Below are 17,879 nucleotides of genomic sequence, written 5' to 3' on the forward strand. Positions count from 1 at the left end.
TGTTTCAAGAAGTTAGTTCCCTAGATTCAGCCCCCCACTCCACACCATAGTGCAACCACACATTTCTTAAATGGGCAGGTATTTACCTGGAGACAGTCTCTGGAGAGAAAAGGACTGAAAACAAGGATGAAGTAAACATACTCATAATGAATACAGAGACCACCATAGCAGCTCTGGCCTCAGACCCTCACCCCATGGCCAGCCATCATGAGACTCTTCTCTAGACAATCTGACCAGCCCAGAAGAAAAAGCCCAAAGACAGTGACCATAGGTCTTTCCCAACAGAGCCCATCCAGACCTTCCCAAAGTGAAGTTCAAAGCTGGCATGCCTTCGTGTTTACAAAACTTCCTGTCAGCTTTTTAGTCTTATTCATGAGCGGATATCAAGAGTTACCAGGGATCTGCGAAGTCTCTAATATGAAAGACAGAGATCAGACCAACTGGGAGGAACAGAAACAATGCAAAGAGACAATTGTACGTATAAACAAACTCGAGATAAAGCTTCCTAGAAAGAGCGAGACCAAGTCAGCAAATTGGAAAAAAAAGGAGAAAGTCCAGAATACGGGCATTTTTAGAAAGGAAGAGCAGAGAAAATAACTGCAAGAAATTCACTCGTGAAATAAGTCAAGAAAATTTCCTAGAATTGAAGGATATGAGTCACCAGGTTTTAAAAACCTAGTGTGTACCCACTATGCTCAGCATAGACCCATACCAAGGAACACAGAAGACAATTTCTACAAGCTTCCAGAGAGAGAGAGAGAGACAGACAAAAGGATTACATACGAGTGGCTTTGGATTTTTTTTAACAGTAATACTGGAAGCAAGAAGACAAGAGAGTAAGCCCTTCAAAGTTCTAGAGGAAAAAAATATCTACAATTTTCTATCCACCAAGCTATCAACTGAAACAGTATTTTCAGGTATGCAAAATACTATTTATTTCCCATATGCATTTCTCAAGGGGTTTCTGGAAGATGTCACTCCAACAAAATTAGAGGAAAAAAGACCAAGATATGGCATATAGGAATACAGGGGGGAACAGACCCAAGAAAGGAAAGAGGTAAAGGGAACACTAGGAATGTCAGCAGTGCATCAGATCTAAGAACTGTGAGCCCAGAGACAGACATTGAGGGCTGTCAGTACCAAGATGCCTACTGCTGTTATGCCAGCAGACTGCCTAAATTGGTTCGGTCCAGATTCTTTTTTGCACTTATCTGATTTTGACCAAATGTAATGAAATTTCTTTTCTCCCCTCCATGCCCTGGTGAATTGATCAGCTGACGCTTCTTTTAAACCATCCCATTCCCATAGGTCGGGCTTTGATCAACTCCAAAGGACTGGAGGGAAACCACAGAGAGCTCGGACACAGGAAAACAGAGCAGACTACTCCGTCAGAGTCTCTGCCAGACGCCCAGGATCAGGCTCACGGCAGCCCTGTCAGATGCCCCACTGGCATCCCTTTTCTGGGACTCACTCATGACCTTGCAGTCTTCCCCAGAACTGGCTTTATAAATTACCAGAGAAACTAAAGCCAAACTATGACCTAGAGAATCTGTTCAATTTATCTTCTAAAATCCTGGATCTGATAGTGATAATACTCCTCTTCCTTACACATTTAGGTTTTGGTTTGCAACTTAGCTTTTTAAAAAATGAAACAATGCATTATTCAGGGATATGTATGTCATGGCAAGACTTTAAAAAGAAAGATTAGCACAGAGATCAAGATCATGGTTTTGTTGATGGGAAGGAAAGAAAATTGGAAAGGGAGAGATAGGAGGTCTTTCAAGATATTGTAGGTTCTATTTCTAACTGAGGTGGTAGGCATATAGGGTTTTATTATTCTTTAAATGGTATTTACATATTTTATAAGGTCTTCTGTATGTATGATTCGTTAAGCATATATACAATCATAGCACATCCATGCAAAATAGAATTGCCCTCCTTTTACATTTTTATTGATATACCAACCCCCCTGGCCCAAATGCCCCAAAGCCTTGATTATAATTCACGACTACCTGATATTACTTGTGTGTTGGGCCACCACTCTGCAGCAAAAAGTAAAGATTTAGGCAACTGGAAGACGCAGGCAACTGAAGCAAAGCTTACAGACCAGAGAAAGCCTACAGCCTAGTCTCCTATCACAGGTCACACTGTAGCTAATTTTTAAAAGATAATTTGATGTTCACCCAGTCATATCTACTATGGTGACATGTATTTGAGACAATCTGCTTCACATTCTTCAAAGATTGTTAAAACATTTTTTTGGTATCAAATAGAAGTACAGATTAAAGGTAAGAAGAAGGCGAAAAAAACCCGAAAAAAAACCAGAACGTAAAATCTCAAAAGATCTACTTAATTCATCCCACAAAGATCTGCTTAATGGAGGGTAGCTGGAAATATACCAACTCCAGCTTTGGACTTCTGAATGTAACCGAAATCACGCAGATTTCTAGCAACCTCATCCTCTCCGTTGGTCAGTGGTGTGACTCTCTCTCTCTCTTAGGTCCTCCCTAGAACAGCTCGTCACAAAAGACGCCTCTGTGGGTTTCCCGCATCAGTGTTTCCGATCTCTTTCCTCTTTCCCGTCGCAGCACGCGCACGTGCCGCTTCTCGGATGGCGCCCTGCCTGCTGGTCCTGCCGGGTCTCCTGGAGACCACCACTGTCTCAGCACGACACAGCCTATGTACTCCTCTGTGGCACGCGAGGCCTCTCAGTTGGGAAGGTGTGGCCCACACAATGCAGCAGCACAAAGCAGCATCTTCTACTGAAAGCCACTGGAAGAGGAACTCTTGAAGATAAGATGGGCTGATCATCACACATTGGCAATGCCTGACAATAAGATTAATTTTTTCTCTAGTTTCTTCTTCTAACCCATCTTCCCTATTGTTGAAGATGTAAAATCCATGGATACACCCGATGACTGTTACCACAAAATGTTTCAAATTCACATGCAACAAAATGGAAAAACAAAAACAAGAACAACCCAAGGATCATCATCAAGTTTTCTGTTTTATTTAAGATTTTAGTTTTAATTCTGAAGAAAGAGGTACATTTCCTTTTTTTTTTTTAAGTTTTAGCATCAGGTTATAACCAGGTTTCTGTTTTCTTTTCTCCCGTCTTTTCAATACTGCACAAACGTCCAGAAACTACAGGGTTAAGTAAAAGCTGCAGGCAAGGAGGTCAGAGATTTGCTCCTGATGGTGATCAGATGGCCCCAGAGCAGTGCTATCTCAGAGTGCCCTTAGTCAGGTGAATTTACGGTAAAAAGAAAAAAAGATTCTGACAGAGGAGAAAGATTGACAAAATCACTTATATTTCAGCTCTTATATATTATGCATAGGTATTAAATCTGTGAATACTTTTTTTCTTTAAAACATCTGAATTTATTTTAAATCTAAAGTCAAAATTTTTTCTCCTTTAAAAAAATCACTTCTGCCCTCCTTATAAACTCTTTAGCAACAGGCCAGTTACTACTACAGATCAATTTATCTTTCCATCAACTTCCAATAAATTCTTAAGCTTAACAACACAATCAAGTCCTCTCCATCAACTTGCCAAAATAATTAAAAATTAAATTAAAAGCATTTTCCCTGCAATAGTGATAAGCTGAATACAAGATGGATGGCAGGACCACTGCTTTCCCCCATGCATTTAGCAATCTCATTTCAACCTGGTTTTCAAACTTCTGCAGTTGATAATGCATTTACTTCACCTTTCCTAGAGATTAATCGTCATTTTCTGCTAAGCAGATTATATCATTATTATGCGCAACAGACAAACAGTAATTTTCTAAGTTTCGAGACTGCCCTTTGATTTCTTTTTTTTTTCCTCCTTAAAAAGGCATTTTTAGAAAACATTCAACAGTGTCACTTGAATGCTGGATCAACAGAAACTTTTACAATTAAAAAAGAAAGATGGTAATGACCCTGTGATCGCATTGCATCTGGGGATAGGGAGAAAAAAAAAAATTGATCAGGAACTGGATTCTTCAGAACGTAAGAGATGAGAAGGGAGCTGTGGGTGGGCCGAGAGGGAGAAAACGGGGCGGGACAAATGCTGCGTTCTCCGGTGACTTCCCCCCCACTAGTGGCGGTCCAGTGCTGAACTCTGTAATAAATCTGTGGGGGTTTTGCTGGGGGGTCTGAAGGCTGTCGGAAAGCCTGGGGGTGGGGAGTGAAAGCTGGAAGGGTTTGAAGGAGGAGGGTAGGGATTCCAACTGGCTCTGTGCAGAGGGATCTGTGTGCTGAAGGGGGCGCTGTGGTGGGTCTGTGACGGAGCGGCAGTGGGGCCGTCCATCTCTGTGAGGGCCTGAAGGGATTTTAGCCAGTGTGGAGGATTGTCATCTTGAAGAGAGTCTAAACTGTTTCCTGAAGATGCTGGAATACCTAAGGAGAGAAAACAAAACAAGAAGGAAGATGGTGAGTCTGTGCAGAGAGAATAAGAAATTCATCAAACAAAAAACTTTAAGGTGCTTAGTTTATCCAATAAGAAATGCAATTTTCAACTCCATCCAAATAAGACGTTCTCAGCCTTACGTTGCTTTTATCCTCCACCCACAACGACCACGATTTATTGTCACACAAACCCACACCTCCTCTTCAACTATACAGACATTATCCCCCCGTGTCACAGAGGTGGAGTTGCAAAAATCAGTCCCCAAGATTGCATAAAGGTATTTCCCAATTGTGCTTCTCCTTCTCTAGTAGGGATACAAGGACCAGATAGCCTTATAATAGAGAGCTTTATGTTTTAAAGTGGAGTATGTTCCTTTAAGAGGATAAGTCGGATCCTTCTGTACTTTGAGACCTACAAAATACACGCATGCTGTCAGACATGAGCACCTACTGACATCAAAGGAAGCAACCTAGGTACCAAACGCCTTGTTATACAACTAGGCCAACAGAGTTAACAACTGAGGCTACGTGACCCCAGAGGATCAAAGAAGCTGCCACACACTTGTGACTTTGGGGGAAGATTATGTTGACGAGACCTCTGCTATTAGATCATCTGTGCTAAAAACGAAACCGGTGGCAGTCAGAGGAGCTGAAGGAGCGAGAAAGTTACCTGTGATGATGGCTGGGTCTGTCCAGCTGCCAGGGCGGTCCCAACTCGGGCTGTCGGTGGTGGCAGTGTTGGACGCTGGTGCACTGTGGTTGGCGTTGGAGGGGGAGGAAGAATTGGGCAGTCCACCAAAGTTGATGTTAATGTTGGGTAGAAGTGCCCTTAGCCCGTCCTGCCATTCCTTCATATTTAAACTCTCTACAGAACTGCTGTTGTCTGGGAGATTTACCAACAAAAAAATGAAAGATAAAAAAAAAAAATAAAAAGCTGACGTTAGAAACATATGTTGTTCTTTTGTGGTTAAGTGGGAGAAGAATTATTCTTTCTTTACTGAGCATCTAGAATGGGTTGTCCTAGCAAGATAAACTTGGTTAGGATTTTGCTCGTGAGCTCACAGCCCCTGAAGTCAGTGAGGAAAAACTTGCTTAAGGATCAGGAGAGGGAGCTTCTTGTCCTGACAGACACTTCACCATTTGCTTTTGTAAGCCAACAGTCCAGTTTAAAGACTTAATGCTCCAGAGCATAATTCGGTTCCAGCTACATTACAAAGTTTCAGTTAGTGGGGCATGTAGCCAGCTGAGGTAATTTATGCTATACATAAAAAAAGCAAGCCTGTGAAGTTCAGTATAGGATTGTATTCTGAGTCCATTAAATGAAAAAAAAAAAAAGCCATTTTATGAAAAGCAAACATAAGCCAATAGAAAAAAAATAATTAAGTTCTTCCTGATTATAAAACTGATCATGTATTTCAGAGGAGAAAGGCGTAATGAATAGGCTTTTGAATCTGAAAAGAGTATTTTTCCATTCATCACAAAGGCCAAGGAGGCAGGGGCGAAGCTACCCTTTAAATGGAATCATTTCCAGTGGCCTGCCCACTCTGTCCTTAGAGTTCTACCAATCATTCACAACACAAGAGCTGGAGCCCTACGGTTAGTTCCCTGGTTCTATTTATAAATAGCATCAAATATGATAAGATGCTATCAAGATAAAAAGGCTTTCATAAATTGTGACTAAACTCACTGGATCTGCTACCATCCAGAATCCACACGGCATATAACTAATTGCTTGGGGGGAGGGGAAGGGTAAAAGTGTAATTACTACTTAGAATAACTGTCTTATTGAGACTAGGGTGGTAGGTCAAACTACGAACTGCAGTTCTTGAGAAGAGCACAGAATATTGAGTTCTACAGAACTGATGAGAAATCACCATTAATGATGACAACAATGACACTTCATCAGGTACAGTCTAGGCTATTTGGTGAATTTAGTTTTCTTTTTATAATTTTTCCTTTGCCCCAATCACTGACCTATGCTACATTAAAACGTTTTAGTCAGTGAAGCTTTTAACCCTACTGACGTTATTTATAAGAAGATAGAAACTACAACCAAACGCAGCAAGTCATCTCTGAATTTACTAAAATGAAGAAGCAATCTACACCATACGAGTCAGTAGAAAGGAAAATAAATTCTTCAAACACAATTCCATATTTGCACCCTACCTCATACTTGCACTCTGTTGTACAATTCACAAAGCATTCTCACAGTCATTATTTCATTTGATGCTCATGTTGTGAGGTAGGTAGAGCAGGAGGAATAGTGTGCATTTAACAGATAAAGAAACAGACTCTAGAATAATTTGTCCAAGTCACATAACTTATATAGTTAACACGTGAAAGCCAGACCTTATCTGAGATTTTTTTTTTAAGTAGCACCAAGCTTTAGATTTTATATAGACTTGTATTATTTAGCTTTTTAACAGGTCAAATGTTTAAGGCAAATTCCAGGGGCCTGTGAGACTCATGGTGAAAAGGAAGCAAAAAAACACAGAAACATTACAGAATGTCCATCAGTCATGACTTGCAGAAGAAATATTTCACTAAAGCAACAAACGAGACTTGGCAGCCAGGGTGAAAAAATTCTAATCAACAACACAATCATCAGTCTCCTCTTGGCTCCAACTTCATGAGGCATTAACAAAATCACACTAATAAAGTCCTAGAACACTCTCAAGTACAAGGTTTGGTGGCTACGGCACATTCTAACCTTTAAAGTAGTCACACTGTCAGACTGAATAACGTAACTTGGTTTCAGTTAATCAAAAATTGAATTCTAAATAAGGAAAACTTCACAGGAGGGGAAAAAAAATCTCCCCGATATAAAAAGGTGATGTACAACTACATGGGAAAACTTTAAGGAAGATTAAAGCCCTTGAACTTTAGGTAGCCAAACTCAGCAAGAAGCCTATGAGGACAAACTGAGGTTCCCTCTTCTACTGTACCGGGAAAAGAAAAAAAAACCCGTAACTTAGTAAAAACCCATCTTCTCCTTACTTTTGCTTTACATTTAGTGAAAGCTGGACTAAGAAACTCTGATTAACAGAATAACATTTGCATCTATATAAAGTTTACTTGAAAATTAGTATCACAATAAAATCAAAGATATCTGCTCACGGGCAGGAGGTATACGGGAACTTCCTGTATTCCACTCAATTTTGCTGTGAACTTAAAAAATCCTCTAAAAAATAACATCTATTTTCTCTGATTTTAGGCTAATGAAATCAAGCAAGAGTATGTTAGCCAAAGACACTCACAGATGGCACATGATATAGAAACAACGAGGAACTTAGATCCTCCCAAAGCGAACTATGATTATTAAATACCTTGGGAAATAAATTAGCTAGTTTATGATTCTTACAATCTTGCCAAAAAACAAAGTCAGTATGTGCCTAGACATCATGGGAGCCTGACAGCATGGCTGGCTGGCTTGCAGTGAAGTTGCAAGTGTCACAGGAAGTGGACTGACATCATTAGCTCAGGGTACAGGACCACTATTCTCAGCTACTTGCAAAAAGTTTTCTTCACTGTTTTCTCTACTATTGCTATGCCAAGTGTTGGCACAAAGAAAGACCAAGAAAAAGGAAATCAGATAAATCCATCAAAACTTCAAGAGCCACAGCTGTAATCACCTACTCTACCTCCCTGCCCACATTCCCACCCCACCTCTGGCCCAAATCTGTTCTGGCCGAGAGGGCTTCTGGTAATTCCATTCCTTGCAATACATGTGACAGGGCAGATGAACCTCGGCACAACCGACATTCAGGAGAAATGACAGTTCGTTTCTCATCACACGGGGGCTGTCCTCTGCCCTGCAGGTGTTTAGCAGCACTGTTGGATGCTAGTAGGTCCTATGCACAACATCCCCAACCCCCCCACCGCCGATTCTGACAATGAGAAATGTCTCCAGACATTGCCAGATGGCTACTAGGGTGCGGAGAGGCAAAATTATCCCTTGTTGACAACCACTGACACAAAGGAAGTTGATTCCTTTGTTTCTAGGACTCTAAATAATTCCATTCGAACACACATTTCCTTTTAAATAGCAACCTGGATGCAACCTGATGCGACTTCATTTCCCTTTGCTTATACAGGACTTCATACTGGCATATAAATTCACTACATACAAGTCAATAGCTGTAATGGAGAAAACACTGCGCTGAAAATTGCAGATGGCCTCTATAAGGCAACCGTAATTAACATAACCTTGAACATATAAGTTCATGCAAGTCTCTTAATATGCCAGGACCCTATTTTATAACATCTGCTTTTTTCTCTTATAAGGATCAAATAAGGAAAAGCAATTTGAAGGCCATTTATTACTTGATAAATGCCTAACAACAATTTTTTTTAAATACTCAATACTGAATAGATAGTAGTTTCCGAAAAGCCAAGGTAAGAAAATTTCTCAGTTGCCAGGAAGTGGCTCTGTGCACAATAGTCTCCTCTCAGGAATGTAGAGCTGATATCCAGCATTCTCCCAGAGGTGCTGTGCAGTCAACCTAACTAATAAGCCTTCTCACCACCAACATAGTACAAAGACAAACAAGACATGAGAAAGTCCTTTAAACTTTCCGTAAGCAGGGACTTCCCTGGTAGTCCAGTGCCTGGGAACCTTTGCTCCCAACGCAAGAGGCCCAGGTTTGATCCCTGGTCAGGGAACTAGATCTCACACGCCACAGCTAAGACCTGAAGCAGCCAAATAAATGAACAACAATAAACTTACCATAAGCAAACTACTATGAAAATCATGTCACTGAACATACTTTATACTAAATGATACTAATTTTACTGTTCACGTATTTAATTAGAAGTAGCATAATACACTGGGCTTCCCTGGTGGCTCAAATGGTAAAGTATCCACCTGCACTGGGTTTGAGCCCTGGGTTGGAGAGATCCCCTGGAGGAGGACATGGCAGCCCACTCCAGTATTCTTGCCTGGAGAATCCCGTGGACAGAGGAGCCTGGCGGGCTGCAGTCCATGGGGTCGCAGAGTCGGACACCACTGACTAAGCACAGCACAGCGTAATATATTAGGGAAGGACTGTGTATTTTTAAGGGATTGCTGATATGGTTAAATGTTTTATGATATTAAAATTTTACTTTCAATTTATAATTTTCAAGTATGTAAAAAACAACTATTTTCGGTTCTAAATAATTAGAGGGCAGGAGAGCAGGTGAAGTTGTTTGTAGTAGTTTTATTTTTTAGAACAGAACTCAAAGACAGAATTTAAAGTACTTTCAAGATGCCTTATATCACATTCTCATACTCCACTGGGTAAGAAACATCAGTATACTTCGATTTACCTAGCTCAGGACACATTTTATTAAGGAAGAAATTATAGTTAAAATTCTGCCAGTTTGTTGGTAGCCTAAGACTCGGTCTGTAACAAGCCGGTCATTACGCATTAAGCAAGATGACAAGTCTAGTTTTTAGCAACAACAGAAAATGTCTGTGTTAAGGCTGCCAAAATAAAAGTCAAAGCAACTACTTAGTGAATCCTACGGTACGCAGGGAGGACAAAGCCCTATGCCTTAACTCTTGTTCTTAAGCAGCTTAAAGTCTAGATGGTGAGACAACGCAAACACGGGAAAAAGCTCAACCACCACAGTCTGTAAAACCAACAGAAGAAATGTCATGGGGTTGTACATGATTAACAAATGCTATAAAAGTTTAGTAAAAAGAGCGGCTAGGTAGGCACACATGTAGAAATGTGGGTGAAAGAGAGTTGTAGCCTTTCATTCATGGAGTTTAAAGTTCACAGATGCCCTGAGCCTGAAAAACCCATGACATGTTAAAACTATCTTTGGCGTTTTTACATACCTAGCCCAACTATTTGCTAGAAAATACACATGAAGATGCATTTTATAAGCAATGATTATAACATATTACAAAACCAAATTAAGCTGTGTTCTGACATCAAGCCTTTCACAGAAAATCAAAAGCAGGAAAAGCTGAATGGCTATAGGTAAAAGCACACATTACAGCAGCCAAGTGGATTTCTCTCCTTTCTGTTCCTCAGAATAACTGCAATATGTTATTATAAAATGTAAAACTTTCCTACAGAGAACAAGACTGTGGGAAAATCTGCTCCTTATGATAAATCATCACTGGTGATAAGCCAGCGATTTCTTCTGGCTTGCATAAAATCTTTATCTAAGAGAAAAATTTTCAAATTGGTTATACAGACTGCAAAACCACCTTAGGAGGCCCTAAAGAAGAAGTGAAGGGGATAAGAGTAGAAGGAAACACATCTGCTCCCACCTCCTGATTTCAACTGTTTCACATTTCAGGGTAGCAGCTAAGACTGCATTTGAAAAACAAGACCTGCTAAGATAGAAGACAGAAGATCTATGTATAATAACAAGGTGAAATAAAACACACTTAACGGAGAAGGCAATGGCAACCCACTCCAGTACTCTTGCCTGAAAAATCCCACGGACGGAGGAGCCTGGTAGGCTGCAGTCCACAGGGTTGCTAAGAGTCGGCACCACTGAGCGACTTCACTTTCACTTTTCACTTTCATGCATTGGAGAAGGAAATGGCAACCCACTCCAGTATTCTTGCCTGGAGAATCCCAGGGACAGAGGAGCCTAGTAGGCTGCCATCTATGGGGTCGCACAGAATCAGACACAACTGAAGTGACTTAGCAGCAGCAGCAGCAGCAGCAGCAAGGGGAATCCTAAAATAAAAGGCTATTCCAAGTTTTTGTTTCCTCTAATACAAGATATACCACCAGGTCATGATTTTATCTCCACTTGGCATTCTTGCCTCTACCTTCTCTTTGGTTCCCCTCCACAAGGTCTTTTTATTATAAACACATAGGTCTTATTAACTAAACTAGCTAGATGCAACCACAGTCACAAATCTACCAATTTCTCCACTTTCCTGTTGGGGCAGGGACAACTGGTCCACGTATTCAGCCCTGATCCTTTCGTTACTCTGTTCCGGCCGACAGTCCCTAGGACCAGAGACCTCTTATTTCAAGTTAAATTTCTGTTAGTAGTCTAACTCAGCTGGGAAGTAGTCGTTGAGAGTTCCAGTCCCAAAACACTCCTAAAAGAGTTTATTCTGCTCTTCAGTTCTCAATCCTTATCGCACCGCTACTCCCCAAAGTGTCCTCAATCTGATCTTGTTTTCTAAAAAGCTTTAATCTTCCTTTTCTTCACTGCTGTCCTTTATAGTTCAAAGTCAGAAGCTACTTTGAAAGGTAGGTTACTTAGTGAAACAAATCCTTCTTGGTACAAGGGGCTGTCTATCAGAAATTTAGTTCCCATTATGATTAATTCTTGCTACTTAGATTCTCAAATATTTTTAGGATACTGAGTATGGCCTGTCTCAGCCACTCTACCCCTTGCTAAACTCCCCACCTCCCCTAGCCCTGTTAGATATTAATTACTATGAGTTTGGGGATGGAGTCTATCTCCATCAGTATATGATTTCAAGAAAAGCCTAAACTTTCTCATACTTCAACATACCTCTAAGCAACTGAAATAGAAATGAATTATGCTTGTCTTATATATAAAACCAAACTTTAAAAAGTACACAAAATTTCTCCTATCAGAACTTAAAAGAAAGCCTTTATGATACAGGCATGCTGTTCTCTAAGACAGTCACAACAATCATTTCAATTTATTAACTAAAATGTGAATGAATTCTTTCCAACAGATTTATAAAATCAGCTTATAAAAAAAAAAGCTATTCCATCTGAACAAAAAGAACTGATCCTCAGATTTTCTCGAATTATGCTCGAGAAATTTTGTTTATATAAATTTTGTTATATAAAGCAAAACAGACCACTACTGCACAGCACATTTGCTAGGGTACAACATCTTAAGGGTTTAATAGATCTGAAAGTGGAGATTAAATTAAGTGAAACATTCTAAGAACTCAGAGTAGAAATAACACAAACAGGAAAAGAGAGGTCCTGAGGATCAGCTAAATATGATTTAGGCTTTCTGGACTGTCTCTACTTCCCTCCTATCTCTTTGTCTAGAATGCTTTCCCAATCTCTTCAATTAATCTTTACTCTTTCAAAAGTCCAAGTCTTCCCCACAGATAACCCTGGACGAGGGTCCTGTGGTCTGAAGTGCACAGCAGCCGCACACTGTGCTGTGACATCCAGTACACTCTTACGTGTACTCTCATCTTCTCTCACAACTCTACTGACACGCCTGAAGGAGGCTGGCTATACCTTCTTCAGCTACAGCTCAGTGTCTTAGAAACATGATATGCTTCAAGATACTTGCTGAATCAAAGACCCAACTTGAGAGGAGCTGAAAAACCACTTTCCCCAAAAAGGCCTATTTACATAATATCTGTATAATGCAGCGATTCGACCTGTTTTACCAAAAGGGATGCAAATCCTTCTGAAAGGAGGAATCAGCTAAGTTTGGGGGCCCAAAAGGCCTCTCTGAAGAAAAGAGGCCACTAAAACATGCTTTCAATAGTGCTTGAGATATCAAAACAAAAATAAATATAACTTTTAAAATCCAATTTACCAAAATAAATCAATACTTAAAAAAAGAGATATTCTAACATTATATGCATGAGACAGTAAACAGGCCTATTAGCTACATTCTATCCATTTTTCTACTCTAGACACTATTCACTCACTATGCACTTTATGTACTTGATATCCTAGATATCCTAGTACCAACAATCCAGTGAGTTAAGTAGTACTTTCATTTTATAAATGAGAAGACTAAGTTGACTCTGGAAAATGAAACTGCTACCTAGCCCAGTTGGTACTAGGATATCTAGTACCTAAAGTTCACAGTGAGTAAATAGTTCAAAAGTGCTATGTCAGTAATCACATCTATTCTGATTCCAAAGTGTGTGTTCTCACCACCAAGCACACTACCATCCAGTCTGTGTCTTGGCAGGACTCACAGGCCAAGAGAAAGGGAGGGCAGACATGTTTAAAAAATGATATGGCATGTGATAATAAGTACCGTGATATGAACAAAGTCCTGTGGGGCACAAGGAAGAAAATGAACAACTGTGCCTTTCTGCATGCAGGATAAATGATGGCTGGAGAAGCTCAGGGGAAGAGAAGCTGATATGGAAAAGGGAAAGGCATTCCATATTGAACAGAGAGCAGCAGAAGCAGCTAATCACAAAACACAATACATGGTACAATACACATAGATGTGTTTTGCACAATGTGTACTTCTCTCTTCTAGAATGTTCCTACAAGGATCTGTAAGTTTGTTTTCGGAGAAGAATCAGATCCTTTAACGAAAGCCGGGAAAACATTTAGATGCTTGCTTTATGAAGGATCTGAAGAAGCAAAATCTATTTAAGGAAAAAAAGAAAAAACACACAATAGGAAAAAGTATCTAGAGAAAGGAGTCTATATATAAAGCCTCACTTAGAATGAGGAAAAAGGTAACTGAGAAGTCAATGAAGGAGAAGACAATACATTCTTAGAAGCATTATTAGGTGGAACCTGAACCAGAATACACAAAACTAAACGATGGGAGGGACAAAAATCCAATGTAAGAAATTGACAAAACCTGAAGTTGGAAGCTTGAAAGAAGCATTTAAGTGAGCACGAAACTAAGAACTATGAACAAAAGCCCTATGAGGACAACCAAGGATGACTGAGGGAGCTTACCACCCAGGAGGATAAGTGGATCCATCAGAATATGATTTCACCCAATTGCATATTATTTCTCATGAAAAATGACCCCAAATGCAAACAGTAGAGCAGTGCTTGCAAAACCTCTGAGATCTGAATCTGCCAGGGGAAAATAAACCTGATAAAATTCATCTCCTGACCCCCGCCCTTCCCAAAGTGGAAACAGAGGAAAAATTTTCTTCTGGACTTCTGACCAACAAAGCACAGGTCGGCTATTGTGAATACAATAGAAGCCCTAAAGTATGTGACATAACCTTAGGGCTTTAGGAAGCAAGGAATGAGACTAACTGATGGAGTTCTTGGATGGCTGGCATCCTGGCTGCTTTTGTAACCACCTCAGTGAATTGCATTCGCTTGTCTATCAGCTTTTTCTACTACACTGCGAGTTCCTTCAGAAAGGGCCTTGTTTGACCCTCTTTGTGTACAGTGAACAGTTTCTGAACCTCAAGAGGTATGTTTTCTAAATGATGAGCCTTGAACATTTGCTTCCAGTTTTTTTGAGAAAACGTCTTTCCAAAGAAGGTGTTTTGTTTTGTTTTTTTTTTAAAGAAAAAGAAAGGTGGGTCAGCGTGGTCTCGCGGTTATAGGAGGCAGTGATTCACAGACGATAGAAGATGCAAAAATATGAACATTCTGACTATGCAATAAATAATCTAATAAGGAAAATAAACTGGGGCAAAATCTAAAGAAACTAGTTCTTGTGCAGGGAGAGTCTCATGGGATTAGATGTGAAAAGCTGGATAGTTATGTAACCTACCTGTGGATAAAAGTATCATAATCCTTGAGGATTAAAATCAGAATCCATAATGATCTGAAGCTTGTGAAAAATGCTGAAGGCGAAAAAAAAAAAAAGCTAAGTTTGGAACAGAAGAAAATTAGGAAAAGGCAACGGCTCAGCCTGTCATAATGTTAAGTCCTGAGGAAAGTCAAAGCTATGTAGCTCCATCTTCATTCTGCCTCCTTCCATCTTCTTTATAAAAGAGCATGATCCTCAAACCAGAAAGGACAGAATAAGCAACGTGGAGAGAGAACTGTAAGTCACAAGAGATACAAAGACAGTAAAAGAACATCTACTCAGTTTCAGTAAGCTTAAAATTTCTAGGTGCAACATGGGTTCTCTTCTAGGGTATTCATCCTCAAGAGACATCATCACAAAACCATTAAGAGAATTACAAGGAAAGAAAGAAAAGTCAGCTCTGTAAGCTAAATGCTTAAATTGGGTTCTGGGAAAAATTTTGAAACAGACTGGAAGACACCTGATTTCTTTAGAAGTGAACATGAGAGGTTTTGCAAGCACTGCTCTACTGTTTGCATTTGGGGTCATTTTTCATGAGAAATAATATGCAACATTTTGGACTAAAACCTCTGCTCCTTTCCTAATGAAATACACAGGAAGTTTAACTTTGAGGTGAACAGCAGTTGTGAAGGCAGCTTCCACTGACAATTGTTTCCCACTGGAAATGTCCTCCTTCTAAACTCCGGGATCCATTTCCTTTCTTCTTCTGTTGCCTGCCCAAACTCAAAGACTTCATAGCTAAACTTCATTTCTATCCCACCACAACATCAATGCCATAAAACAAATGGAATAGAGTAGTCAATGAAAGCCAAAATGCATTTCCATAAAGAACCAACTATATCAAAGTAATTTATTCTTTGGACAGACTTTCAATGATATAACTATGATATATCTTGAATTCAGCAATTTCTGGAAGTTTTCTAATGGTAACCTTTAGGTATAAGATTCTACAGCATGGATGACAGCAGTGTTTAGATGAACTGTCACAGAGCTAAAGACACTGTGTGTTAGTCTGAAAGTTCCTGAGAAAGTGCTTGGATTACCTTTGACTCCATGCTTCTTATTATTCTTAACAAAGCCCACAAAGTTTATTTAAACATGCAAACAAAAGCCAATTCTACAGATGACAGAATCAATAATTAAAACTACAACTATTCTTAAATTAAAATCCTTAAACTCTTCACTATTAATGTTACTAATAACATTTATCTCTCACTTTATAATCACATAGTCTCATATGATAAACTTATTAAGATGGTAATATACAAACAAGGGTACACTCTACATCAAATCCAAACACACAATTTAACATGGTTACATTCAGGTTTTTAAAAATACATTTGGGAAGTACAGGATGGAAGAGATCTAACTAACCGGTCACATGTATGAAAAAAGGTTTAGTAGTTTTACTTGCACCATTTCATAACAATTAGGTAATAGAATTTTTTTAAAATAACATTAAATGCACATAAATAGATGTGAAATGTCCAAATTATCAACTGTATGACACTGAGCCAATCACAAATGATAACCACTCTGAGCCTCAGTTTCCTCATTCACAAAATAGGGATAATATCTATTCCACAGGATATTTTTATAAAGAGACTGTATAAGCTATAAAGGAATATACAAATATTGGTAATAAGAAAAGTGTTAATGATAAAGTAGATTCTCTAATCACATCTGGATTATTAAAGTATGACTGCCACATTTTAAGAAAGCCATTCAATGTCATGTCAAAATATGTGGAGGAGAAATAGACTAAAGAGAACTAGAAACCATGTTAAATGTGAAAAGGTTAAAAGGACTAAGGATGTTTCATCTATGTCTAGAAGTTACTAGACAAGTGGCTACTGCCTTCACATATTTGACAAGAAGCATAAATGGGAAAAAGATTTTGGTTTAGCCAAGAAAAAAACATTCTTGAACAATCCTAAGTTCCCTAATGAGAGCACCCTGTTTATGAAAAGTATTAAGTTCCCCAAGTAGCTCTTCAGTACTCACATAAGTAGAGTTCTAGAAAATAAGGTATTTATAAAGGTTTTCTGAATTGTGTGTGTATGTTTATGAGCATCACAAATGAGACACTGGAGGTAAAAAGGGTTATCGGTTAGGTGAAATTTTTTAAAGCTTGTGTGTATGGAGGAGGGAGCATGGTGGTCTTGGGAAAATAAGGAGTAGTCACAAGCTGAATTTTCAGAGTTCAGAGGTGGAGAAGATAGAAGGACTGATCATGGAGTGATAAGGCAAATTGTAACACTGAACTGAGGATCACAGTTCAACAAAGAGGTAAGATAACTTATTTGTAAATGAATCTGATTAATGTCTCCACAAGTCCAGATTTAACACAAAGCAGATCCAGATCCAGGCTTTGCATACCTCCAGAAATAATCAGATACAAACATCACCCTCTCAACCACAAGTTTTCATTCAGCAAACTTCACTGGCTATGTCTGGGGCTTGATGCTACAACATTCTGCAGCAGCGTCCTACAAGTCGTGCTGTTCTGCTAATTTTCTATTTCTTCGGCGGATCACTGGAGTTTGGTTATTTTGAAGAAAGCAGTGATAGCTTTCGATTGTTTAGTACCAATAAAATATTTGTTAAGGGAGTGTAAGTTCCCTTCAGGCTTGCATTCAGACCAAAGTATCTTGGTACCCATGCAAGAAATCCTCATAGGGTTATATGTCCATTGAAATTTTAAGACTTTTTATGTTCATAATCTTCCAAATTTAAAGATTTCTAAATTTTCTAAAAGTTATTAAAAAACACTAAAGCCAGTTTTTATTTCATTTGATTATTACACAGCTCACTTTTGTTTTGACAGTGAAGATCAGTCAGTCTCATCTTTTTCTGAAGGATGGCTCCTATCTTAAGGGTTTATATCAAAGACACAAAAATACCCTCAAAAGATGACTAAAAATTATCCATGCTCTGAAATATGATTTTCCATGCTCTGAAATATAACCCAACTATGAGCTTTATTTTTAGAAAGTTATCTTTTTAGGCATTAAAATAAGAAACTGCTTCTTAATTTTTAGAAAAAA

At 39.1% G+C, this 17,879-nt stretch overlaps 1 protein-coding gene across 1 annotated transcript in view; it reads right to left on the reverse strand.

The window, feature by feature from the left end:
* Positions 1 to 3,091: 3,091 nt before the first annotated feature.
* Positions 3,092 to 17,879, reverse strand: part of CNOT4 (CCR4-NOT transcription complex subunit 4) — a 150,864-nt gene continuing 136,076 nt past the window's right edge. Inside the window, exons 11-12 of the mRNA XM_068972514.1 lie at positions 5,063 to 5,275; positions 3,092 to 4,383 (exon numbers count right to left, since the gene is read on the reverse strand). Coding sequence (XP_068828615.1) covers positions 4,082 to 4,383; positions 5,063 to 5,275 — 515 coding nt within the window. The 3' untranslated portion in view covers positions 3,092 to 4,081. The remainder of the gene's footprint in view (positions 4,384 to 5,062; positions 5,276 to 17,879) is intronic.

The sequence above is a fragment of the Capricornis sumatraensis genome, chromosome 5 (genome assembly GCF_032405125.1).
Source record: "Capricornis sumatraensis isolate serow.1 chromosome 5, serow.2, whole genome shotgun sequence".
Taxonomy (NCBI): Eukaryota; Metazoa; Chordata; class Mammalia; order Artiodactyla; family Bovidae; genus Capricornis; species Capricornis sumatraensis.